The sequence below is a fragment of the Anser anser genome (assembly GCF_964211835.1).
Source record: "Anser anser genome assembly, chromosome: 18".
NCBI classification, from domain to species: Eukaryota; Metazoa; Chordata; class Aves; order Anseriformes; family Anatidae; genus Anser; species Anser anser.
In genome coordinates, this window is record NC_139739.1 from 1,881,555 (window position 1) to 1,908,425 (window position 26,871).

General features: G+C 57.7%; 1 protein-coding gene across 2 annotated transcripts in view; it reads left to right on the plus strand.

Annotated features, from left to right (window-relative positions):
- Positions 1-26,871, plus strand: part of CORO1C (coronin 1C) — a 47,114-nt gene that overhangs the window by 5,680 nt on the left and 14,563 nt on the right. The window contains exons 1-2 of one of the 2 annotated variants that reach the window (XM_083804142.1): positions 2,003-2,126; positions 17,855-18,054. In XM_083804142.1, the coding sequence (XP_083660268.1) occupies positions 17,860-18,054 (195 nt within the window). In that variant the 5' untranslated portion in view covers positions 2,003-2,126; positions 17,855-17,859. Of the gene's footprint in view, positions 1-2,002; positions 2,127-17,854; positions 18,055-26,871 lie in introns of those variants that run through there. The other variant, XM_083804141.1, reaches the window with a different exon arrangement.

The following is a 26,871-nucleotide window of genomic DNA, read 5'->3' on the forward strand; positions in this document are numbered from 1 at the left end:
TATTTCTAAGCTGTTGGGTAGCGCCGGGTACTTCTACGTTTGCTGTTGTATTTCAGACCCAAGGAAAGCATCGCCTGCTACGTGATGACAACATCATTTCAAGCTTGCCCACTGTTTTGAGCTAAAAGCTGTACACATGCAGTACCACAGCATTACAAGTGCTATTGTATATGTGTGCACGAACAGTTTTAATAACGCTTTAACCCAGATGCACAGGTTCAAAACATATCAAACTGACAGCAGAGGGACCAGCAATCGAGACATCAGCTCTGTCCCTGACTCATTATGTGACCTTCAGCAAGTCACGTACCTGTACGGAAAATATGAATCACAATCCAAAGCCACTAAACTACAGATTATCTACGGGTCTGCTCCGAGGCTGCCAAACTGCCTTTTTTCTTCTTTTTTAGCTGCAGAGAGGTTGTCTGAGGGATGAGGGCAGAGTGTGAGCGTGCTGGGCTGGCTTTCAGAAGGCAGACATTAAGCTCGTGGTAATCGGTGCTGAGGGCGGATCCTGGCGGGGACGCAGCCTTGCCGCTCTAATCTTTGGGTGTATCGTTTTTTATCAAGGTGTTGCTCGGTACGTAAGGGAGACTTTCCTGCTTATTGAAGCGGTGGTTAAACTCGTGTAAAGGTTCAGCGAACGTTAAATAGCATTTGTTTGTTTAATTTGTAGCTACCGTGGCATCTGGTGTTTCCATCAGCTGCCATCCAGTCAGACCAGCAAAACCACGACAAATGCACCTCTCAGAGGCCTTCTGCGTGCTTTTACACCCAGCTACCACCTCACGCGGCGTGGTTTGCGCTCCTGCTGCAGTTTCACGGGGGAAGAGGAGGCTCTTAGCTCACCACGACAATTTCACCAAACTCTGCACTATTGCAAAGGAAGTCACGGGCGTGCCTCTCCCCTGAAAAAAAAACTGGGCCCCTTAAGCACCTAACCACATGCAAATGCACTCGAGAATATTGGCCAAAACGTGTGAGGAAGTCGGACTAGCTTTGGGTTTTTGGCCATGTATGGTAAATACCGCGCAGCGCGGGCGCAGGCCTGGTGTCACCGGCCCCGCCGCGCTCCTGGAGGAACTGAAGCGTGGCGCCTTGAGGTGCTCACCGCGCTACCTCGGCCGCTCTCTGTTAGTGACAATTGGCCTCTGCCGTGGGATGGCGGCGAGGAAGACAACCCTCTTTGCAAATACGAGCTGATTGCCCCAAAACTTGCTTTACTTCTGGGGCAACCGTGCAAGTCTCTGGTTTCGAGGCAGCTGCTGTGCTCCCCCCCTGAAGTGTGGTTTGGGGAAGAGGCTCAAGCTCCTGCTCTGTCACCGTCTTGTTGGTCGTGCTGTTTCCCACCAGCTAACCACCATGACAGATGAGGCAACGCTTGCTTTTACTGCAGAACTTCTGTTGTTTTTTTTTTCTGGTGCTTTTGCTGAGAAACTGGTCTAGGGGCTCATGAGGAACCAGCAACCCTGGCTGTGCTCGGAGTGTCCCCAGCCCACCCCATCCTGCGCTCAGCACCTCCGTGTCCCCATCTGTGTGCACCCTGTAGATGAAAGCACACCCTGGGGCTGGCTGTGAGCACAGCGAGGGGCTGAATGTGAGGGAGCTGCTGCTGGGCACGGCCATGCTGTGAGGGAAGAGGCTCTGAGGGGCAGCAGGGACCACTGTGGGCATGGACTCAGCGAGGGGCTAAACGTTTGTGGAGGTACTGGGGTGAGGTGACTGAGGGGAGCGTGGCTGTCCCCATCCTGCCGGGGCCGCGAAGGGACCTTGCCCTCCCCTCGGCACCCCCTCACGACAGCCACCAGCCCCCTCCCTCACGGCACGGCTTTTATGGGCGCCCCCACCAGAGGGGCGGGGCGGACAGAGCGCGCGACCGCGCGTGGAGCGAGCGCCGCCTCGCCATTGGCTCAGCGCCCTGGCACTCATCGGAGCACCGAGCGGGGCGGGGCCAGTAGCGGCGGGGCGGGGCGGGGCCTGCCGGCCGGGTGGGCGGGGCCAGGCGGGGGCGGGTCCCGCCCCCGAGGGCCGCGGTCAGTCGGGCGGCGGCGGCGGCGGCGGCGGCAGCGGCGGGGGTGGCTCCGCCGGGCTGAGGAGCGGACGCGGGGCTGCAGCTCGAGATTGCGGTGCGCGGCTGGCCGTGGGGGGCCGGGAGGGCTGCAGGGGGGGCTCCCGGTGGGACGGCGGGGCGGGAGGGTGGCGGGGGCCGAGCGGGTGCTGGGAGCCGGGAGCCTCCGGTGGCCGGGCGGGGCCGCCCGTTAGCGCCCGGCCCGTGGCGGGGCAGCGGCTGTCAGCGCTCCCGGGCCCGCGGGGGCAGCGGGGGCGGCCTCGGACCGCGGTTCCTCCGCGCTCGCCTCCTTATTAGGTAGCGGAGCGGCGCGGCCCCGCCGCGGGTTCCGGCATCCGGCGGAGGTGGCGGCCGCTGGCGGAGCGGGGCCGGGCCGCGGCTCCCCCCCGGTCGGCTGCCGGCAGCGCCCCGGTGCCGCCGCCCTGTGCCCGGTGCCGCCCGGTGCCGCCCGGTGGTGCCCGGTGCCCGGTGCCGCCCGCCCTTTGTCCCGCGGCCGGGCCCCGCTCGCTGGCAGCGCGGAGCCCCCGGGGCCGCCGCCGCCTCCCGGGGCGCTGCGGAGGGCGGACAAAAGGAGCCGGGGCTCCGGGGGCTGCTGGGGGCCGCTGGGGGCCGCTGGGGCCGGGTCCTGCCGCGCTGCCCCCCGGCGGGTGGCCTCGGGCCCGGTACTGCCTCGGGCTGCTCCCGGGGGGGGCTCCGGTACGGCGACCCCCCGGTGCCCCCGTGTACCGTGACCGCCCCGGGGCACAGCAGAGGACCGGGAGCGGTCCGGGGACGGCAGTGAGAGCCACGGACGTGGGTCCGTCGCGGAGGGGTGCCCCTGGGTGCGGGGTTTCTGCGCTAACAGCTGCGGGTGCAGCCTGCCCGTGGGGCTCTGAGCGCGTCCAGCACCCTGCTGCAGCTGCGTGCGGGGAGCGGTGTCGGCGACCGGGGACGTCGGCGACCGGGGACGTCGGCGACGTGGACGAGCGACACTTCCACCGCAGCGCTGCGTGGCGTTCGGCTCGCTGCTACCGGCTCCGGTTTAATCGTAGGCCGGGCTGCAGCCGCGCTGCCGGGCGTCATCCTCTCCTTCAGCCCTGCGCCCGCCGCAGGAGAGCGGAGCGAAGCGGCACCCTGCGCCCCATGAGCGGCACCCTGCGCCCCATGAGCGGCACCCTGCGCCCCATGGGCGGCACGCACGGCCGGAGCAGGGGGCAGCTCGTCCCCCCGCGTGGGGCAGGGCAGGAGGCGCTCGGCTTTCCCTTTAGCAGGCGTTGAATCATCCGCCCTGCTCAAGGGGAAAAGGCAGCTCGCAGTAAAACGTCTCGGTGAGTGCGCGGCAGCTAACGTTCACGCTCGCCAGAGACTGTGTACACAAAGGTAGGAGCTCAGATGCTGTTGTGATAAAGTCGGTGCCTGTTTTGTGTTATTATTTTTCCGGAGCACGGTAAAACCTGACACGCTCAGGTGTATTTCAGGGAGCGTTTGTTTTCGTGTAGCGCCTCACGGTAGTAATTTTTCAATGGTCACTTGTAGGCTTTCCTACAGATTGCTTTAATCAGCGTTTGTGCGTCTCTTTATGTTCTCCGCTGGCATTGCTCTATCTTCTAGTGAGCTGCCTTTTCAAACATCATTGGATTTTTCAAGTTAAATCTTCATGCTTATTGCATCTGTCACTTCTGGGATTCGCTCCAAGCGAAAGGCAGGGATTCAGTGTAATGGCAATGAGATGGAATGCACAGAAGGGTAAAATATCAGCTTTCTTGACTGATACAGCAAAGGGCTATGAGAGATCTGCTCTCGGTAACTGTTACAGGCATCATGTCGAATTTAATAGTAGAGACTTTAATGACTGTCTCATAAAATGGCTCATTAAAGCACGAAGTTGTGTTTTGATTAGAGGAGGATTTATGTTATTGTTCTTAATTTGATTATTGATTCCTCGGAATATACTTAGCTCGGATGCCAACTTCCTATTTTGAAGACATGAGCAAAACACTTCCTGGCCTGAGTTTTCGACTCGGTGAGGTCATCGCTGCACCACTCCCAGGGCTAGGAATGTCCTTTTATGCAAACTCGCAGGCACATTTCGCTTGACTTTTAAAGTCTGCTTTTGTTTGTTTTGATGGTGTTTTGCCGAGGCTCTCGTGGTAATCGCAGGCCTTCCGTGAGGATGCGTTGGAACAGCAACTCGCTGAGGATTTCGAGTGCCCCAGTTTAAGCATTTACAGGGCACATGAGCAAGAGCTACATGCCTGTGTTCTCCTTTAGTATTTTCCCTGTAGCCTCCCCCACCTAATACTGTTGGTGTGTTTAAATTCGGGCTGTTAACGCCGAAATTGGTCTGATTAAAAACTGCTTACAGTTGCACGGGTTACGTGGACCTCTCTGAAAAGTCAGATCGTCGGTGGCTGTGTGCTGATAGGAGATGAGCTGTTATTTTCTGTCACAACATGCACAAATGCAGGTGATGCTGACATTACCGGGGTGAATGCCACGTCAAAACTAAGGCAGGAGGGTTTAGGTTGAGTGGTGTGACTCAGGAAAGCTAGGGCTGGAAGCTGCTTATCCCAGCCGTGTTGGGATAATTCCACCGGTATGGGTAGGAATCGGTTACTGGGCGCTTTATTTGCGAGTAGGATTGTCTCGGTCTGCTTTTCCCGCGTGAATGATTATGCTCAAATGGATTATTAGTTTCTTTCCGAGGTTTATAATTGCTCGGCAGGTGATTTTGCGTGTGCTTTAAGCCGATGGCATCGGCACGTAGCGTGCTGGGTGACGCAGGAGGCGCCCAGCCTCTGGGTGCAGCAGCGGGGACGGGTGCTGCGGCCCGCGCCGGTGCCCCTCGGAGGAGCGGAGCCGCCAGCGTGTGCCAGCGAGCCGGCAGGTGCCGTCCTTTCAGACGCCCGGGTCTCTGCGCCGAAGGCCGCTCCTCGATTATAAGCGGTGCAAAATTCTTCCTGTTGACGGCATCGTTGCTTTCATTCCGTTGTGAATTAGCATTCTACGTGCCTCGTAGGTTTGTGTAGTGAATGCGAAAATGGTCACAATTAATGGCAGGATGTGAGTGGAGGCAGTGATTTAGCATAAAATGGAAGGTGTCTGTTCAGGCACTGTTGCGCGCTTGCTCAAATAGATAATTTTTTTTTTTTTTTTACCTTTCTCCCATAAAATTCTTCACGCTACTGAGACGGTTGTAATCTCTTAAGAGCGGTCATCTTTGTAGAAGGTCACAAAGCGCTCCTGAAATGGAGGAGGCTCGTGTGATGGAATACCACAGAAGCTTTAAAATCCTGCTCTGCAGGTCAGGAGCTAGCAAGGAACTTGACAGAAATATTGGAAATGGCATCCCTTCCTTAAGGGGAAAAAGCAACAGTTCTGTCAAAGCCTGCCGGCCTGCTGGTGCCCACCGAAAGAAGAGGTCTCCTTGGTTTAGAGGGGCATTTCCTCAGCGTTATCGCTTTGCTTTTTGAACGCTGTTTGCTGGGTCTTGCACGAATTCTGCTGATGATAACAAGCGATAGCTAATACGTCTCTTGCTAGCAGTGTGTAATGTCTCTGTTGAGGTCTGTCTCTCAGTGGGGGAAGCTGGATGTGGTTGCATCAGTTATCGTGATGCTGCTTGCCTCTGAGCTGGGCCTCTCAGTCCTTCATAATTAGGTTTCTCTTGTTTTCCCTTTTAATAATTGAATTTGGAAAAGCAGTGGAAATGACATTAGGGTAGTGGTGGGATCTGCCTTAAAGTGATTAAGGTCCAGCCTGATGGGGTCAGACGCACTGAGATGAGCTAGCAGCTTTCCTCTGCAGCTCGGTAGATCTGTGCTCCGCTCCGTGTTCCCGTTCGGAAGGATCCCGGCCTTCCCGTGGCTCTCCAAAGGAGGTGCCAAGTTTTCAGCAAACCTTGGCTGGCCGTGGAACCTCTGCATATATTCACTCCATGTACGTTCTCCGTAGCCGAACATTAAGGCGACCATTTCTGCAGTGCTGTCAAAAGCGTCTGCTCCAGATGTCGTAAAGCCAGAGGGGGCGGCCTGCCCCGACGTAAGCCCTCTTTGCATCCACCATGAACCCGGGCGCTGCGTTTCGCCTGCGGCTCCCAGCGCCAGCAGCCTGGGTGCTGCATTTCGGCTCACCCTGGTCCCAGCCTTCTGAAATGTGGGAACTTCCTTCCCTCCCCCTCCGCCCCCTGGTTCTGCATATAGTTGCCATAGTGACCGTGTTCTTCGGTCCTTGAAAACCCATTGTTTATCGCACGTAAACGTATAAAAGTGCCGTCTCCAAATACTGCCTCTCCAAGGGCTCTCTTCCGTGCAAACCTGGCAGGGACTCGACATCCTCCGGTACTGCGAATTCGGATATTGGACGTGGGTCAGGCAGACTGATAATGGGGATAATTAGCACCACCAGGGATTAGCAGGCAATAACAAATTCAAGCCGTAGTAAGCACTCTGTCCCCGGGGAGCCGGGCAGGCTGGCGGGTCTGGGCAGATGATCACTCGATACGGAGATAGGCATCAGCGCAGCCCCGCCAGCGGCCGCAGCGCCGCGTTAGGTCTCAAAGCCGCTTTTTTTTTTAATTTTTCCCCTCGCTTGAAATGCTCAGAAACTTCACCGTGCGTTATCTCGCGCTGGAATCCTAAACGCGCGACGGCTTGGGGCGTACGCGTGGCGTTGGGTTGGTAGTTTTCATCCTACCGAGGCCGCGTCGCAACCGTTTCTTGCAGTTGTCTGGGTGAAGCAGACTGGTATTCTTCTTTCCAAGTGGGAAATGCGAGGTCAAGCGGTTTTGCTCGGCTCTTCAGGTACTAGGCTGGGAGTACTTCTCGCTGGGAAGGGTAAGCACGCGCGTTACGCAGGCGGCTCACGTGTTTGCCCCAGCACGCGTCGAGGTCTGGGCGTTTGCCGGTTAGTTCCTTGCAGTGTGAGTGGCGTAAGTATCGGTGTCTTGGAGAATGAACAGCCCCAAAGCTGTCCTGTTCAGAACAGGAGGAGGATGAGATGATTTTATTTTTTTGTTTTGGTTCGTATTCATTTTTGGATCTGCCGAGATGGGTTTGCGAGGCAGGAAAAACTTCAGAGCCAGCTCAGACGAACGCGAGTTGCCAGACGTACTTCTGCTTTAGCGCAGCGTGACGTGTAGGCATAGCTGTCCTTGCACAAAACGCTCCTAGCTGGGTGTTGTGCTTCCCAGCATCTTTTTCCTGGCTGCTGCCGCATTCTGGAGCGATTTGTTGGTTCTGCGAGGCCTCTCAAGATGTGGTTGGAGGGGTAGGCTGCCCAGGTTTGGCCTCCCGTTGCACCGCGCTTTGGATGCGTGTGTGTTATCTTTACGCTCTTTGCTTTGCTTCCTGATGTTTCTCTGGGGGCAGAGGTTATCTTTTTGTTCTTTTTATGTAGCGCTTGCTACATTGATCTTCTGGTCTGCTAGGGGAGTTCTGAAGCGCTACGAAAGATCACATAAAAACCAGCTGGGGCTTATCTGGGTGTAATACCGCCTGTTGTTTCGGCTGCTCTCCTCCAGCGGTGCTGTGAATGCCACAGGAGCCCCGTCAAAGGGGTGAAAGCTGAGGCTGTGTGCGCAGCACCGTGCCGGTCGAGGCAACAGGTAAGTAAAGCTTAAAGGTCACCAGACGCAGGCTGCAATCCCTCGATCCCCTTCCCGATGCCGGGTTCTGCCCCGAAGCGTGGTCTGGGGTTTGAGCCGAGGCGCGGGGCGGCAGCTCTGGTCCCGGATGGATCCGCGCCGAAGAGCAGCTGTAGGACAGAGGAAATGCGTTTGAACTTGGGGCCCTTTGTTGAAGCGGATGTTCGAGGGGCCGTAATTGGTACCACGAGATAGGGGGTTTGAAGTCGAGTTAGCAGATCGAACTATCTGGGTTTGAGTTTTAGCCTCCTCCAGCCCCTCCCTCCCTCCCCCCCAACCCTGATTTCAAATTGCACGTTACGGAAATGGGACAGAATGACAATGGTGCGCTTTGAATTATAGGCTGCTTGGCCAGAAGAGCTGGCAGGACAGCAAATGGAAATCTGGAGAAGTACGTGCCAGTTCCAACTGTGAGAATTGAGATCCATTTCGCAGCTTATTTGTACTGCATTAAAATCTGAAATGTGTTCACGCCGTCCAGCCTGAACCTTCTGCATCTCCTTTGTCAAGGACGCTGCCTTGCCTTTGACAAGCGGTCGCCGTTTTTACTTGGAGAACCGCAAAAGCAGCTCCAGGCCTGAGCGCCTCGCCTGTCGGGTGGGTGTTAGCAAGCAGTGAGAGTCACTAGATGGGGCTCCGGCGTAGATAGGATGCGGGTCAAGGTGTTTCAGAGCGCTGACTAAGTCTCTTATTAATTTTTGGGGTAGTGTCTCCATCCCGACGTGCGGTGTGAGGGCACGGCCGGCCGCGCCGGTCCGTTTTGGGGCTGCAGCCTGACACCGCTCGCGTCAGGGTCATCGTGTTTGCTGTCACGGGGCCAGAAGCAGACCCTGTGGACACCATAACCGTGTACGGCCACAGCGTGAGCCCGAGAGGCCCTGCTGTGCGGCCTGGCCCCGAGGCAGAGCCGTCGTCCTCGTGGCCCCGCAGCCGCCCGGCGGAGGGCCTGCGGTCAGGCAGGGCCATCTGGAGAGCTCGGCATCCCCGCCTGGTCAGTCTGAGTCACACTTGGCGGCTCTGCTGGCGAGCCTGGGCTGTGCTGAGCCGTTGTTTCTGCTTTATTTCGAAGCTGGGAGGAATTCGCGGCCCTGCTGGCTCCGTGTTTGTAGCGGCGCGGCTCTCTGCAGGCCTGGGTTTCCTGGGGGGGGGGGGCTCAGGCCACGGTGCCTCAGGGCCGGTACCCAACGCTGTGAGAAGCATTTATAGCTTCTTCCTGTGGATGCCACGGCGTGTTGTGATTCGGGAGGAATAGAAGACAGTTTATCAAAGCCTTTGGAGATTTCTCTTTTTGATAAATCTTCCTGCCGTTTTTTTTTTTAAGGCGTGATTCGGTTAACTGTCAGCAAGGAGAAGCAGCGTGACGTTTCCAGGAATATCTTAGAGCCGCTGGAGTTCAGCAGGAAGCGTGCTTACCTTAGAAAATACCGTGTTAACCGAATTATCTTCGTGTCTGCACCTCTTCTTGACTGGTGCAGAAGGGGAAATCCTGCACGTGTTGTTCTCCGTGCTTTTGTGTTGGGCTCCCGGCACCCAGGTACCGCTTGGGTTCATCGCTGGTGGGCACGGACCGCACCCTGGACCAGGAGCTGCTTCAGACACAGACTACGTTTGCCATTTACTTCATTTGGGCATGTTGGATTGCTTCAAGTTGTAGGGGAAAATACAGCCCTTTCCTGCTGCTAGGACTCGGTCGTGTTCGAAAGAAGTGCCCGTGCCTTAGGTGATCGCTCGGGAACGCTGGGACGTGGTGGGCTCCAGCCGGGTTTGAGACGGTGATTTGGGAAGAACCTAACGAAGCTCTGGTGGAGAGGAGCTCTTCCTGCATTCATAACCACCGTCCTTAGCTGGTACTGGGCTTTCACCCCAAGCTCATTTCCCAGATTAAAAGGAGAAAGGGGGAAAAAAAAAAGCTTATGACATGTCACTCAGGAATATGATCTCGGAAGAAGCTTGCGTGCAGCCTTCAAGAGAGCAGAACCCCGCAAATTGGGGTAGCAGCTCCGAACAGATTGATACTTCCTCGTTAGCTCGGCTGTGCTGATAAGAGAACTAGGTCAGCTGTATGGAGCAAGCGTTTTATCTGCATACTTCTCTTAACAGGAATCCTGCAGCTTGGCCGTCCTAACAGGCTTGCTGATTTGCAGCTCTGCACAGGGGGGTGTGCTCTCTGTCTCGTGTTTTCCTCGGGGTCAGAGCGTGGTCTGGAGCCCTGCGGCTCTCCCCTTTGTGCCTTGTGCTGCTTTTACTGTAGGGGTGATGCGGTCGGTCCCCAGGGCTGTAAGTAGCATCTTCCATCGTGCTGGTGTAATGTCTCTGGCTGGAGTTCATAGGGCTGTTGCTCAGCGTTGGAAGGATATTGCTCTGTCTCTTGGCAGTAGATGAGCGTACAGTGTGTGAAGAGGCAATCTCTGGTGTTTATTCCGGTGGAGAAAGTGGAGGAGAACGAAGGCTCTTGCAGGGGAGCACGCGGAAGGCAGAGCGAGGCCTTCTGCGGGCAGCCGCTGGCGTGGCGGTGCCTGGGGGTGAGAGTTCGCCTGCTCCAGGGCAGGGTTCCCCTTGCCTGCCTGGTGCTCGCGGCTGAGTTACTGTCCCTGGTGGCAGCAGAAGTAGAAGCTGAAATGTAGGGATGGACTCGGGCATCTGGGATGCTTCATTCACAGGTGTCCATCCCCGTGCTCTCCTGCGCGTGCTGTGTGCCCTTGTGAGCTTTGGTCCTGGGTTTTAGCGCTTTCTGCTCTGCTTAGCTCTCCCCTCCGTCCTTGGTTATTACACTGTTTTCGTCTTTGCTAACCGCTTGTGCCCAATCTGTGCTAAACTGCCACCATCCAAATATCCCAATTTTGGGGGATTATTGCCCATCGCTAGCTGAGGGTGCCATCAAAGATGCAGACCCCAGGAGGGGAGACTTGCTGGGGGTGGTCGCTGTGTGGGGGCAGCCGGAGAGCACCCACTTGGCTCCTCGGAGCCCCTCCGACCAGGTGCTTCACCGTGTCGGGTCTGTGTTTGCGCCACTGCCCTGGTGTCTCCTTACCAGCTACCCGTCCCGCTGCAGCCGCCTGATAAATTGTTTTGTGTCAGGATTTTTGTGTGCGTTCGTTGCCATGGCTTCATGGCAGACGACACAGATTAAGCGAAGCCAGACAGCGCGCTCTCTTCTGGGTAACGAGTTCCAACCGCGGTGTCCTTCTGTCACCGTAGCTTGCGGTAAGCGATGTAACGGCAGCTGATAAGGTAAAAGCGACAAAGCGGCGTGAGCAATGGGACCGCGTACCGAAGGGGGTGAATTGCGTACCCAGGGGTCTTCAAGCGAAGATATCCGCTGCATCCCTGTGCGTGCTCGAAAGGAGCCCCAGCGTGGGGGATACGCAGGTGAGAGGAGCACGTGCAGGGCAGCCTCTGCCGAAATAATCCATGCCTCTTGGTGCCTGGGAGCTCTGGGCGTTACAGGCACTTCTGATTCGGAGCTCTTCGTGTTACGGTCAGTCACAGCGTGGTTGTTTTGGGGTGCAGCCCTGAAAAACGGTCGTTATCGAGTATTTCACCAGTTAGAACCAACACCTTGCGTTTCGTCCCAAACAGCGATTCCAGCTTATTTTAGGTTTGGGGTTGTGTTACGGTTTTGAATGTGCTGTGCTCCCCAGTTGAGATATAATCGAATTCCCTGGTAGTTTGTGGTTTAGGTTCCCATCCCAAAATAGAATCTTGCCAGTGGTATAGCAGCTGGAAATTTCAGTATTAAGTTCAGATTCCAGCTTTTTGTCTTTAAAATGAAGTGAAATCAGATGGCAGGGTCTTGCTCAACCTAGGCTAAAGTAACCAAAGACTGAAAATAATCTGTGCACAAATATGATGTATTTTGGAATTGTGACCATCTGTAGTAGTGTTCGCCCGTGGTTTAAATAACTCTGAACATCTGAAAACAAAAGTTCTGTCAGCAGCGGACTCAACGTGAATGGATTTGAAATGGTACTCCACAGGGGGAATGGCTTTATGTTTAAGAGCATAGCACCGAGGCAAGGTATTCGTGGTGGTTCCCTTTTCTACCAGAGGTTTCATGCGAAGTGCTGGGGCGAGCTGCATTTTTGTGGTCGCGCGATTTATTTCCCCCCCCCCCTTCGCTTCCTCCCTGCCCAAATATCGCAGGACTTGATACGGTGAGACTGAGCCCGCCGATTCCCTTGATACTGGGAGAGGGAGACGAAGTCCTCCCGCAGCCCTGCCGCTGCCATGCTGCTTCTCCGCCCCGAGAGCCGCTGTGAATCTGCGTGTGGAGGCTGGTCCCGGCCCTGGCTTCGCCTGCGGAACACGTCCTCACCCCAAAGTCCCCTGCGGGCTGCTTTGGGGCTTCTCGACCCATGCCCGTTTGCTTTCAAAGAGCAGATTGCCTTTGCCATCCTTGCTATCAGCGTGCCTCGACGGTGGGTGCCAGCAAATGCTTGCCTGCTTGCTTCCTTTGGGTGTTCCTCACTTCCCTTGCTCCTCAAATGCTGTCCTTAAAACGACCTGGCGAGCTCTTCTTCTAGATGAACTTTTCTTCTAAGGTTCTGCCGTGGTTAGTATGGGAAGGCTGTGAACATTTAAGCATTTTAAGGGACGTGTGTGTGGGATTGAGCTGAGCGTAAGGCAGGGTACGGCTGCAGGCAGCCGCGCGCGCGCCGCTGCTGGTGCGCGATGCGCGCGCGTGGGCTGCAGGGAACGTGCTGAGGTTGCACAACCGAGCGCCGCGAGATGAAGAAACGCGAGCGTGAAGCGATGGGGAAATACCTGGGTAGCGCTCAGCTCTTCCCCTTCTCGCGTGCGTTGGGACGAGGCCGTCCGGGGAGTCCCACGTCCCCCGGCCCCTTGGTGGCGGTGCCGGCGGCGGGCAGGGCTCCGCGCACGCGGGAGGAGCAGCGGGACGGGGTCTCCTCGAGGCCTCCCGGTGCTCGCGTCCCCCCTTCCACGCGTGGCTCCGGGCCTTATCCGCTGTGCGATGCCCAAAACGATCTGTGGGGCGACTCGCTGGGGTTCCTCATGGGCTTCTTGGTGGCGGCCAGCTGCTTCGTGCGCGTGGCTGAGCACCGCACCGAGGGCGCTTCCTCGGCCCCGTGCGCAGGACTTGGGCCTCTGGTTGAAACCCCTGGGGCCTGGTTACGGGTTGAGGACTACACCGTCCTTTCTGATGTATTTTTGAAAAGGTTTCAGCTCTGAGCACTCATCGCTTTTGCAGATTAGGCCCAGGAGCCTCACCCCAGGTGACTTTAGGATGACCTCGGACTGTGTGGCTGATGCTCGAGGGATGCAGGCTTCCCCCTCCGCGGCCCAGGAACCCTTCGGCCGTGTCGCCAGCCCGGCCGCCCGCCCCCGTCCAACCCTTCGTGCGGGGCAGGTGTCCCCTTACAGCAGGCATCGGTGGTAACCCACCCCGGTGGCATCACCTGTGGTGCCTTGGTCTTTCTCCTTGTCTGTTGATCGTTACCTGAGACCAAATTTATTTCGGAGCTGCCACTGGAGCTCACGGAGCTTCTTTGATACAGCCAATGTTGAATGGCGTTTGGGGGCCTACCATAACCATTGCAACGTGCTTTTCTTCGGGTTTTCCATCTGGGGAGAAGCCCTACTGCTCTCCAGCCCCAAATACCAGCGTGTCAGAAGGAAGCACGGTTCTCCCAGTCTGGTGGACTGGCTCTCCCTCCCCCCCGAGCAGTCGCCTCCGGCTGGCTGGGCCTGAAACCGGCCTTTTATTTCAGACGTCGCCCTTTCCAGAAGGGCTCCCAGTCACATGGGCTGAGCAGGATTTTGCCATTAGTGGGGGGTTTTCCTGTAAGTGTTCCCTAGCAGGATGCGTTTCCTCTTGCATAAGCAGGCTGAAAACCCTCCGAAGCCACAGAAATACATCTGTTGGCCTCTCTAGACAGATAAATCCTTTATAAACAGGAAAATGGGCAAGCTCATGGTAGCTCTTGTGACACATCGTGATGGGAGATCAGAAAGGGACGGAATGAAAAGTAGCACTGTGCGAGCGCGGCTGATGGCATCCGAGATCCTTTTAAACGCTGACGCAGGGGCCGGAGCCTGAGCCATATGGCGGGCACAGGCAGCGGGAGACGGAACGGAACGGGAGGTGCGATTCAGCTGGAAGTCACTTGACATTTGAGGGGTGGGGGGGGGGAATTAATGAAAACGAACAGCAGGCTCTTTGCTGCGCCCCCGTGCAGGACAGGCAAGGTGCCGGTGCCACGCGGCAGGTCCAGGAGATCAGCGCCGGCGCGGAGCTGTCAGCACTTCTATTGTAGCCGCCGTTGCAGGGCGGCGGGCGCTCCCGTTTTAATTGTGCTGAGGGCTGGAGCTCTGGCAAAATTTAAACTCCTTTCAGCTCCCAGCAGCCAGGCTTTAAATCCTCCAAACTTGTACTTTAACCCCCCCCCAAAAAAAAAAAAGGCATTTCCTGTCTAGCAAGTGTACGAAGATCGCTCCAGCTCCTCGTCTCGGACGTAGCAGCAGAGACAGTGATGTAATGAGCCGTCCCGTTTTAAAGCCTCACGCTCCGAAACGTCGCCCTGCAGCCTGGCCGCCGAGAGCTGAGCCCCGTCGCGGTGTCCCGTCGCCAGCCCGTGCTGCCGTGCCGAGGCCGAACCGCTCTTCTGGACGGCAAATCGTGGTGGGTGTCGTCGCTTCTCCGCAAAATCCCGGAGGTGAGCGGGGCCGGCCGCTGCTCGCCTGCAGCCTGCTCCCAAATTCTGCTGGGTTTGAGGACGGCGGAGGAGAGGATCCTTTGGGCTTCAGTACCGAGAACAAATCGGGATGCTGAACGCTCTTCCCTTCTAGCAAGAGGCAGGGGATGACTCCTGGAGGTGCTGGGGATCAAACCAGCCCCGCGTTGTTTTCCACCTGCTCGCTTTCTGTGCTGTGCCGAAAGATCCGCGCTCGCCCCTCTGCCTAGCTGGAGCCCGCGCATATTTTTCCTCCCCCCCCCCCCCCCCTTCTCTTTGGAGAGCAGCCAGATCAAAATGGCTGTGATCCAAAGCCAAGAATCACTCCCTTTGCTATGGAAATGAGGAGCGGAGGCTGCTCGCCATGTGTTCGCGTGGAGAGCTCCTGCTCGCAGGGATGAGCTGGAGCTGGGGGGAGAGGGCGGCGAAGGAGCGCCCGGACAATCATCCGCCTTGGAACGAGAGGGGGGTATTGTGGGGTACTCGGACTCTGCGTTTTTAAGAGTCATTCGTAGAAAACAAACCAAAAAAATGACTGTTTCTATCAAATGGGAAACAAGGCGGTGGGATATCACCGTTGGATGAAAACGTTTCCCTTCCACGGGAGCGGCAGGCCTCCTGTATCTGACGTTTGCAGGGAGCGTTCTCTTTGTGGCGCTCCGGTGTTGAGCGAGCGAAGGAAAGACATAATTACCCGAGCTCCACAAATAATCCTTCTTATTAACCACCAGGTCCGCGTTCCCGGCCTTAAAGCGGACAAACTGCAAAGCCCCCGTGTACACGAGACGTTGGCGCTGGGCAGTTTGCTGCGCGTTAGCTCCGCGAGGCGGGGGGAAGCCCTGGCTTTACCTCCTCCTAAAACGTCGGATTTCAATCCTGGTGCACGGCGGGATGGGAACGGTGATGGAAATTGACCCGCCGGTGCATGAGGCGCGTTGCCTTACCCTTATGGACCCCAGGTAGCTGAGTGAGTAGGATTTGGCCGCCGGAGACCTGCGGGGTTTTTTCTTCTCGAGAGGGAAAGGGCTGAGCCGGCCGCAGGCTTCCCAGCGCTCTGGGCAGCGTCCGCGGGGGCTGCTGCTGACGGGGGACGTGGCCCCAAAGCGCTGCCGCCAGCCCAGCCCTACCGGTGTGACCGGCAAAGGAACCGGGGTGGCCGGGGACAGCCCTGCCTTGGGCTGGGAGCTGAGAGCCGAGGGCAGGGCTGGAGGCAGCGTGTCCCGGAGCCACGGAGGTATCGCCGTGCTGCCCCGCCGTGACTCACGCCGGGAGGAGACGCTCCCAGGTCCGTCGGTGTCTGCCGGGTCCGTCGGTGAGGCTACGCGGTACGCTGGGCGTGGAACTGCCCTTTTTTCTTTTTTTTTTTTTCACGATGTGTCCTAATCAGGCCTCGGGCGGCTCGGTGGCGTGGCATCTCATTTCTCGCAGGGCCGAAATTCACCTCTTCAGGCTCCGCGTGCGTTTTTGGTGAGGCCGAGGCCCCCCTGGATAGGACGGGGGTGCGGGGTGCGTCCCCCCGGGGCCAGCGGAGCTGCTCCTCGGTCCCTCCGTGGCCGCGCCGCCCGCTCGCCCGGCCTCTGCCATCCCTGCCGTGCCTCGGCCCCTTCCTCCATGCACAAACGGAGCAGAAGCGCTGCTGGCGGAGCAGCAGCAGTGGACGGGCACGAGACGGTGGCACGGCGGTTTGGGCCGCAGCCCCGCGGGCCGGGCTTTGCTCTTCTCGGCGCCCGGCGCTGACGAGCAGCGCCTGCTCCGCCGCTTCCCTGCGGTGCCACTGGGTGCGTCCGGCTGGGCCGGGCCCCGCGTTTTTGCGTTAAGAAACGTTTGGCAGAACGTGTGTGGCGCCGTTGCAGCGAGTATACGGGGGAAGCCTGAGCTCCCCTGCCATGCGACGGCAATCGCCAAGAGGTTTGTACGGGGCTTTTCTCCTCTGGACCTCTTGAGCACCCCGGCGTTTTTCATTGAGAAACGACGGCTGTTTTTGGTAAAGCTGCACGAGGTTGTAACGAAATGGTGCTTGCAGCTCTTCTGTAGCTTCAAGATGACCGGGTTCACTCAGGAGACTTAAAGGGCGGTCAGAAACGGCCCTTGTCCGTGCAGCGTATGCTTTGGCAGGGCCTCGTGCGCCGCGTTCAGCTGTGCTGGAGCAGGGGGGGCTCGCTCGGGGCCCTGCCCTGCTCCTCACCTGCGGGGGACAGGAGCAGGACGGCGTTCCCTGCGTCCCCAAGGGAGCTCGCACAGCTCCGAGCGCGAGCAGCCCGGTGCGAGAGGCGCTGCCGATGCTCAGGGATGACAGCAGCGCTCCTTCCGAAGTCCCTTTGGCTACGCGCTCGTGCAGGGGCGCTGCCGTTAGACGGCCACGCGGCCTTTTATCCCTCCTGCCCGCGGGCAGGCCGTGCGAGGGGAGATGCCCTCGAGCCCTGCTCAAAGCCTCTCGCTCGAGCACTGCATCTGCCACGAGCAGCTCTGCCAGGCAGCGCGGCTCTTCCCAGCCTCTGCCTGTGCTCGGGGACCTTTCGGGAGGCGAGGAGAAAGCAGGCGCTGATATTTTCTGGTTTTTTTTTTTTGCTTTCCCTAGAGTCTGGGGCAGAAGCGTTTTTCTCAAACGTGCGAAGCGAGATGCTCGGCGGAGGCTCCTCCTTTTCCTGCAGAGTTGGAGGGAGAAAGCCTTGTAGGACAGGCAAACTTCACCGCCCCAGGCGTGCACGCTCCGTAAGGCCACAACGCCAATATCGTGGTCATGACACCCAAATGCCGCTCGCTCCCAGGGCCGGGACCCGCACGAGGTCCCGTACCCGTCGTCTTCCAGGACTCGAGCGCTGGAATTTTCCACGCCGGTCGGTTTCCCTCTATTTTAACTCAAGCCTTCTTGAAAATCCTTTTCTCAAGAGAAGTGCTACGGACACACTAAGTTAATTTGAGTCATTAGGTTATTTCCATTACTCCTTTCTGCCTAGGAGACTTAATTTTATTATTTTTTTAGCGAGATTTTGGAGTTAGAAGAAAGAAGTGGAAGCTAGCTAACATGTGGAACCACTTCACAGGAACACCGGATTTTGAGAGCTTGCATTTTTTATTTACATCCTCTGGACCCCGTCTGACTTGAAAGTAAACAAGTTCAATCCGAGCCCAGATTTATCCCTGAAAATATGTGGAGACTTGTCTAAAAACTGCTTTTAGGATTAGGAACTTCCTTCTCTGCTGAAAGAGAGCACATCCACAGCAGCAGCGCCGCCGCTTAGCCCGCGACCTCCTTCTGTAGCACGCCCTTGGAAGTGCAGTGGGGTCGCGTTTGGTACGAGGCGGTCTGAGATTTTTATTTTTTTTTTTAAATAAAGGTAAAACTGAGAACTTCACAGGTCTAGAGGAAGTTCCCATTGTTTGAAACTGGGTTTTGTGGTGGTGGGAGCTGGGCGACGGCGAGGTGCCGGGGCGCTGCTGACCACCACCCTTTGAAATTCCTCCCCGCAGACACGATGAGGCGAGTGGTACGACAGAGCAAATTCCGGCACGTGTTCGGCCAGGCGGTGAAAAATGACCAGTGCTACGACGACATCCGCGTCTCCCGCGTCACCTGGGACAGCTCCTTCTGTGCCGTGAACCCCAGGTTCGTTGCAATAATCGTGGACGCCAGCGGCGGCGGAGCGTTCCTGGTGCTGCCTTTGCACAAGGTGAGTGCTTCGGGGGGGTTCCTCGCTGCCACGTGCTCGGCTTTCTGCTGTCACTTCAGCGCTTGTTCGTGAATATTACGCCTGTGAAGTCTCCGCCGTGCTGTGACAAACGCAGCTCGGCGGTGCCGTGTAAGAAGCCGTGTTGTGTCTCTCTCATCAGAATAATGCTTCCTGTAGGTTGCACGCGGTAAATAAGCGGTTTGCTCGGCTAATCTAAAGCAATTCCTCACGTCAGAAATGTCTCGGTAGAACTCCTGCTCCCTACGAAGCTTTTCAGCCGTCAGGGACTTGGTTTCGGCGAGGATCACTTCGTTCGGGAGCACGCCCGCCCCCAAACTGCTCCGTGCAGCCCGGGATCGGGTGCGTGGCACCGCCGGGTGCCGCTTCCAGGAGGTGCGTCTGCACAGCCCTCGCGGCCACGGGCTCGGAACTGGTCTGGGCTGCCGCTGGTCCTGTCGGTAACGCTTCCGTTACGTGCTGTGCAACGGGAACAACCTCGGTAGGGAAACGGCTCCTCCGGGACCTCCGCAGCTCTCCCAGGGCGCGTGGCTGTGTCTGGGCTTTATTATAGGTCTCGTTAGCACTTAGCACCTGGCACGGAGAGGAGCGGTGCCCCAGCTGAGCCCGTACAAGGAAGACATCCCTTATGTTCTGTACCGTGCAAAATGCTGCCACGGCTCCAAGAAATGATCTTGCAGCGGGGCCGTCTGTACGCTGAGTCTGTGCCATACGCTTTGAGTGTTGCAGAACCCCAGGGGTGCGCTTCGTAAGGCGCACGGAAAGGTTAGGATCCTGCCCACCAGCTAGGAGAACTCAGCCTCCTCCAGATACTTGAGGCAGCCAAAGACGGGCACAGAAACCTCCCTGGCAGTCTCTCTCAGTTCTGTGGTACAAAAGCACGTGAACGAGCAGGAGCGGTGTCTCGGGCTGCAACGAATTCCTTCTGCCCCCAGGTATTGCGCGGAAAAGCCGCAGAGCATCCTTCCTTTCACCTCTGGCGGAGGGCAGCGTTCCCATCTCCCTTTCTGCCGCGCTTTTATTGCAGCCCCTTCGCAAGCCCCTAATGCTGCCTGGGAAGCCTTTGGCAGGCGCTCGGCCAGCCCCGATCCCTTTGTGGGTCCAGAGTTCAAAACAAAAACGAGGAATAACCCTAGACGCGTGGTTTCCTTTTAGTGACTTCTTTCCACGGGAATTTTCCTCTCCTTCCAAACTTCACAATTCGTAAGGCAGAGAGCTTGGGAAATGTCCTTAGGAATGACAGGGGATCGTGTTAAGCGCGTATCTTGCTCTCCTCAATTCTGCACGCTTGGTGCCTCTAAAATCATGCCCGGCTCCACGTACACGGTCAGTGTAAATTATTCCCGTTCGGGTAAAATCGGTAGTCCAACGCAAAGGGATTCTAATTCAGACTTGGAGCCCGGGGAAAGTGTTTCCGCGGTGCTGCTTCACAGCAGCAGTAAGCAGTTGGGTCGCGCTGTGGGTCGCGGCGCTTCGAACAAAACGGTTCTTCCCAACAGAGGAGCGCAAGATGAGGAAGCGAGTTCTGCGGCGCAGGAGCCTCGCGGTGTTTCCTCATTCCCTTAAAACCTTCCTTTTTTTCGTTCGAGCCGGTGTTTTGCTCCCGCGTGAGTAAGGAGAAAGGAAAGGCTGGTGCTCCTTCTCCCAAGACTCTTTCTCCGTAGCATTTTGTGTGTCTGTGACCCTCGAGCCTCCCTCGACCCCAGAAAATGTCCTCGGTCCGTTGCCGGCCCTGCCCTTTTTCCCAGCCCCGCGTGCAGCTGCGCCCCGTTTATCCCTAGAAATGGGGGTGGGTTGGGGGTTTTTGGGGCGTTTATCCCGTTAATCGCTCCGTGCCCCCAGCGCTCTGCCTTGGAGCATCCTCTGGGTGCTTCTACCCATTTGGGGCGGGTTTGGGGATTTTGGGGCATTTATCCCGCTAAACCCAGCTGTGCCCCCGTGCTCTGCATTGGAGCATCCTCTGGGTGCTTCTGTTCATTTTGGGTGGCTTTGGGGCTTTTTGGGCGTTTACCCCTATAACCCAGCTGTGCCCCAGCGCTCTGCCTCGGAACATCCTCTGGGTGCTTCTGTTCATTTTGGGTGGCTTTGGGGCTTTTTGGGCATTTATCCCGTTAACCCGGCCATGCCCCCAGCACTCTGCCTCGGAGCATCCTCTGGGTGCGTCTGTTCCTTTTGGGTGGCTTTGGGTATTTTTTAGCATTTATCCCCTTACCCCTCCGCCCCCCCCCCCCCCCCCCCCCCGGGCCGCCCCCGCGTGTCTCGTCCCCGCTCCCCCCGCCCCTCCCCGAGCCGCGCGCGCGCGTTCCCGCGCCCGCCGCAGCGGCACTGCGGCGGCCGCGGCTTTTTTACCATATATGGTCACGGCAGCGCTCGGGGCCGCCGGCAGGCGCCGCGCTGATTGGCGGGGGCGGAGCCGAGGCGCGGCAAGTGCGCGCCGGTTAACCCTTGCGCTGCCGGGGCGGAGCCGGTTATGGCGGGGAACTGCCCTGCCCTGCCCTGCCCGGGGGCTGCGGCACCTCGGGGCGGCCCCTGGGGGCTGCGGGTGGCCGGGGCAGGGCAGGGCAGGGCAGGAGCCTGCGGGCTCTGGGAGCTGCTCCCGGAGCTGGTCCCAGCCGGGCGAGCCCCAGGATGGGGCGTTTGGGTGACCCGCACCCATGGGTGCTGGTGGGGGCGCCCCGCTCTGCAGCACCCGGGGGCCGCGGGAAGCCCCCTGGGGAGCTCCCGGGCCCCAAGCAGGCGATCCGGAGGGATGCTCTCACCCTGCTCCGTGAGCCATCCCTCTCTGGCCAGGGCTGAAAACTTGGTGGTTTTTTTTTTTTGAGCTGAAAATTTGGTATTTTGGGTTTTTGTTTTTTTTTTTTTTTTTTGAGCTGAATTTTTTTATTTTTATTTTTATTTTTTTTTTTTTGCCCCAGCACGGGGCTGGGGCAACGGGGACGGGGTTTCCCCCTCCGCAGCTCGCTCCGGCAGACTGACGCCGTCGCGAGGAGCCCTTCGTTGCGGCCGTGGGTCTCCGCAGCCCGAAGCCGCCCCGCGTAAGGCCCGCGGGAGGGGAAGCGCTGCCCTGTGCTCGCGCAGCCCCCTTCGGACGCGGTTTCTCCCTTTGTGCGCCCGCCTCCCCGCACCCTCTGCGCGTTCCCGTCAGCCGGCTGCCCCGGGAGGCGATTAGCGGCTGGGTGGGTGCGTGCACGCCGGAGGAGCGATCCCCTCGAAGTACTATGTTGCTCTGCAAGCGACGTGCCTCCGCGCTCGGCCCCGCTGCGAGCTGTTAATGAGCTGGCGCGCAGCCTCCGGGAAGGGCCGGGGGGGAGAACCGCGCCGAGAATAAAACGGGGAGCCACTCGCGAGCCCTGCCAGCGGTTCAGCTGGAGCCTGGATGGAAGGGGTCTGGACGGCCACGAGCTGCCGCTTCCCTGACTGCCGAGGAGCCCCTGCCAGCCCTAGCGCTGCCCGTCGTCCTCGTAGCGGCGTCCCCGCGACACAAAAGGTTAAAGACCACACGGGGAGGTTCTTCCCTAACTCGTGGCCTGATTCCCCAGGTAGTTCTGTACGTTAGGTGGGAGAGATGAGAGCTCGAGGCAGCAGCTGGGCAAACGAGCCGCGACGTCGGTGTTTTCTATTTATCGCCGTCAGCTCGACGGCAGCGGATCGTCAGGTTGGTGGCGTATGAAGCAAGAGGGCAGGCGCTGTGGCTACACGCCGCTCGCGTCCGTAGGAAACCGAGGGACAAGCTCCGTTCCCTGCCCCGCGCTCCGCTGATGGCTTGCCCGAGGTGGAGGCGAGGTTGCTGCAGCTTTTCAGGCCCTGCGCAACGCCGAGGACGGGAGCCGTGCCCGATGGCTTTGCCTGCGAGCAGGTACAGAGGGGACGGATGTGTTTGTGGATCGCACGCAGCGTTCCCCGTCCCCTTGCGGCACGTGCCGTGGCTCGGACGTGGCAGCGAGGGTCCTGGTAAGCCGCGGAGGTGTCCAACAGGCAGGGGAGCGGCGGCGCTGCTCCGCCAGCAGCGCGAATTTGAGTTGTCCCCGTGGCATCGTGTCACCAGCTTACGTAGGTGCGAGTCGTGTACGTAAGCACGCTTAGAGCAGGGCTGCGGGTGGACCTGAAAAGGAGGGTAAAATCCTGAGCTAGCCGTTTGAAACTCGCAGCTAAACTGAAATCTGAAGCCCAGGGACAAAATCAGTTCTAACAGCTGGAACTTCCCTCGAGCATCTCATCCAAGAGCCGAGACGTTTACGGCCCCGGTGAGTTCTCCTGCGGTCAGACAGGTAGGATTAATTCCCCGCTTCTCTAGCAGGGGAGTTAACTGCTGGGGAAATCACACTCAGGGGGCAGAAAGAAGGAACGGATCTGTATCTTGTTAACCGTAGGGTAATTTCTGGGCAACAGGTCTCTTGTTCTGAATCTCCTACCCAAAGGACTTCCTCAGCTGGAAGTTAGCTGAGGCTGGAGGTTAAGTTTTGAAGCTCGTTCAGAGCTTTCTGCTAGAAGCCGGGAAGGGCATCCGCTGAAATGCAGGAGCCGTGGAGCCCAGGGCACTAGCAGCTGGGGGTTGTGTGTCCATGTGTTATAGGGTTTTGCTGTTTATTTTTTTTGCTTAAAGCCAGCAAGTAGCTGACTTTTGCCTTTGATTTTGCGGAGGATTCTGCAGATGAGCATCCACCCTTCCCGTGTAAAGCACGCCTGGAAACCCCTGCAGCTGGCTCCGGTCACCTGGAAGCGCGCGGCACGGACGCTGAAGCCCCCGCGTGCGCCCCGAGCAGCAGTGCGGGCTCTGCGGGGCCGTTCCCAAAGCCCCGCATCCCCTTGCAGGCTGGCGCAGCTCGGGCTGGGCCGGCCGCGTGAAAGACTCCTGCCTGTCACTGCCTTTTTACCTCCCTCCTCTTTGTGTCTCCTTCACGTCTGGGCACCCCCGAACAAGGACCGCCGTCTGGGTTCCGCGGCAGACGGCGGCGGCGGCTCGCGCCGTGCAGCTGCCGGGGTGATCGCAGTGCTGGGGGGCTCGGGGGGGGGGCTGCAAGAGACCTTCGTAGGAGGAAGAGCTGCGTGGCTTCGCGTGCCTCGAATCTCTTCTTGCACGGCATTGCAGCGGACCTTTTGGGAGCAGCGCTCTTCCTAATCTTCCGAATTAGCTACGGATGCCTCGCTCGGCGTACCGGGTGACTAACGTCTGTTCGTCACGGTCACGGGAGAGCAGGGCACTTTCATTACACCCGAGCGTATCATTTTCTCCCGACCGCCTCCCGTGTGGCCAGCTGGTGCAGCTGGAGGTGGAGGTTCGGCGGGCAGAGCGCGTCGAACTTCTCTCCGTTGGAGCCTGCAGAACTTGAGCTTGCCGTAGGGGAGAGGCGCAGACGGCTCAGCTGAGGGAGAAGGAGCACCCTCTAAGGAGAAAAAGGTAGCGGTCAGCGTGGATTTCACACTTAGCGGTTGCGCCCCCATTTCCTCCTGCAAACTTCTGCAAAGCGAGGGTGGCGAAATCGCCTTGGCTTGTGCAATTCGATGCCGCTTCCCCCTTCGTGCACGGCGAGCTGGGGGAAGCAGCTGTTCCCCGCGATATTTTTACCGTAAGCTGTTTCCTGCAACCAATTGCCCCTTTCTGGCAAAGAAGCGATTGTAAGGCAGTCATATTAATTCATAAAACTACTGCTTTGGGGAACGGTTTTCCCGTGCTGCTTGTCCGACCCTTCTGGGTTTAAGAACGGAGCTTTTTTTTTTTTTTTCCCCTCACCTGTTGGTTTTTCTAAATGAATTCCCGTGGTGAGGTCAGCCTCCCACCTGTTGAAGGACCTGAACAGTGAGCGCGCTCCTAGTCAACATCACCCAGCATGTTAAAACTAATCCTCAAATTCACCTTTTTTGGCTTTTATAACTTTTTTTTTTTACAACTACAGCTCTTACGGTATCGAAAGCTGCTGCTGCGCTACGTTGCTCAGCCAGAGCAGCCGTGGATTATGAGAAGGATTTAATTTCTGGAAGTCATACCGAGTTAATTTTAAGCTGTGTATCAACACTTGAGATTTGTTTTAAATCCTTAACTAATTAAAAGATTACCTGAAAAAAAAAAATACGAGCAAACCTGGGAGGATTACGTCGGCGTTTCAGTGTGAGGAGTCCCTTTGGGCAGAGCCCCCTGGACAAACCCTGCGGGGTTGGTGCCGTGCGGGGACGCCCGCTCCGGTCCTGTGGCGGTCCCGTTGGGAGGGGAATGCTTTCTAAGGAAGAAAAAGAAGGGGAAAAAAGATGAAATGCCTTCAGAAAGTCGGAGGAGAGCTCCTGCTTTCTGCTGGGGGTGCTTAGGAGAGCGCTGTGGTTTCTCCTGCCCTGTACGAACGGTTTCTTGTTTCTGACCGCGAGTCGGCACCTCCTGCGACAGCGGGGAGCCTTCCTCCTCCCCTGAGCGGCGCTGCAGCTGCCTGGACGGCTGCGCTGCCCGTGGTTTGGCTTTACACCCCACCTCTGAGTTGGCCACCCAATTTTGGGGGGGCCACAGCACCAGCGGTGCCCGATGCGCCCCTTGGCACCACGCTGCTTGCGCCGCCTCTGCCCCGGCAGCATCCTGCTCCACCAGACCCGTGGGCCGTCGCCTGCCCTTCTTTGTGCTTGGATTTTGTGAATAAACGTGCTTCAGGTTGCTGCATCTCCCACGCTGCTTCTTAATGACGTCTCGTTCTCCCCTTCCTTACTCTGTTTCCTTGTTCGGGATCTTTTTTTCACTGCCCGCACCCAGGCGGGACAGGGGCGCGCGTTACGTTACCAGTGGCAGGCACAAGCTGCGGCTCACCTGTCGCAGGGCGCCAAGCTATTTCTGCTCCACTTCGTTCAACTTCTCCTTCGTGCATCTGCTCTTTCTTCACGCTCCAGATGCCGCTGGCCTGAGAAGCGCCTGCCCTTCTGGTCAAAAATAGCCGCGCCGGGTAGATCTCAAGTTCCTCAGCTCGGTGGCGAGGCCGAGCTCCGTGCTCGCTCGCTGTCCCGCTTCCCTGGGTGGCCGGGGGAAGCGACCTGCTCCTCTGCAGGCACTGGGCTGCCTCCCCCGCTCCGCTTTTGGGTTGCTTTTTGTTGCAGGAGCGAGGAGGCTTCAGGGCTGGGAGATGCTGCCGGGGCCGGTCCTCCGGGCGCTGGTGGTGGTGGAGCCTCCGCCTCTCCTCCTCCTGGCCGCCCCCGGAGCAGCGCCGCTTGGGGAGCTGATGGGAGCACAAGGTGGCGAGTTTAAAGGTATTAGAGAGAGCTAGTTTCCAAAACGAGCTCCGTGTGAGGCGATCAAAAGCACGCCTGCTCCCCGCAGCCAGCCGGCTGGCACGCTCGCTCGGCTCCCCACGCTCGTGCTGCCCAGGTTCATCGTGATCAACACCGAAAGGTGAAGTTTGTGGTTTCGTTTGTTCAAATTGAATATTATTTTTTTCCATCTCCTTCCAGTAATAAATTACTGTAAAAACTCTAAGCTGAGCTGACAGGCACTCGTGCAGCCTGCAAATAATTACCGCGGACTCCTCGCAGAGGATTACTCTGAGCCCTGCCTAGGAGCAGGAGCAGGTAGTCACCGGCACGTCGCAGCTTTAGTTTCCTTTTTCCCTTTAGGTTGAGCTCTGTATTTGTATTTGGCCTGTAACGTGACTTCTGAAATATCCTCATAACCTGTTCATGTGCATATGCTCTGCATGATTCTTCTTTAATTAGATAATTTAAATCGGATGGGCTATGTGTATCAGGCGTATTAACGTGTAGAATCCAATTGCACGTTATGGCGTGCAGGGGGAATCGCACAGACTTCGCTTTCTGAATATCTGGTTTGTAGCTTTTCACCTACAACGTTTTCACTTTTCATAATTCCAAGACCGTTTGAGTCACCGAGGCGATGCATTGATCTTTTTTTTTAAACATAATTCGACCCATTAGGAGACGGCTGTCGTGTTGTTTCTGTAACGCAACTCTATATCTGTTATAACTCTCCTTCTGTAATCTAAATCTGTATCTTGTTTCCTTGCAGTAGAGGTCTCGAGGTCAGCACTCCCCGAAAGCCCACGTCCAGCGTTATTCTGATCCTTTGCACGCAGGGCAGCTTTGAGCAGGAATAGGAAAAGGAATAGCCCTCCGCGTGGCCGTCAGCAGGAGGCGTAGATCAGGAGGCGTATTTTAAGAGACGTAATCCCCGGCCTCGGAGTGGTTGGGGAATAGATCACCAAACGGCAGAGCTGAAACGCGGCTTTAAACACACAGGATGAAGCCTCTGTCCCAGAACTTGCCCTCCCTGCCTCTCCTCCCATCGCCCGTGGTTTGCTGGTCCTGTAAAAAGGCCGCCGGACCCTTCAGGGTCCCAGCGGTCCCTGGCCCTGCGGCGCGGGCTTCTCCCGCTCACTGGTTTTGTTCTCCCATTTTTTCATTGCTTTAAACACTGTTTCCATGTTGTGCATCGAGACCTGACCAAGAGAGAGAATGGTGATAAGCCGGGGAGTGATTTTTGCTTCCTCTTGAGCAGTATTTTAGAGATTCGGGTCGGGAGCCTCAGGATGCTAAAGGGGTGCTGCTGGTAACCCGTGGGTCCTGCCAGCGGGGACAGTGCGAGAGCTGCACTGGCATCGCTGGGTCCCTCCAGGACGGTTCAGGGGGGAACATCTCCTGGGCCTGGTCTCTTGGGAAGCCCACAGAGGCAGGTGTGGGGGTCAGGGAGGGGGCTGCTGTCGCCGTCTGTGTGTCGGCAGCATTTATTTCTGAAAATAGCATTTGCTCTGCATAACCACGTCTTAAAAGCTGTCCGCCCGAGCAAAATGCTTTCATGATGAAAGCAAGCAGACTTGG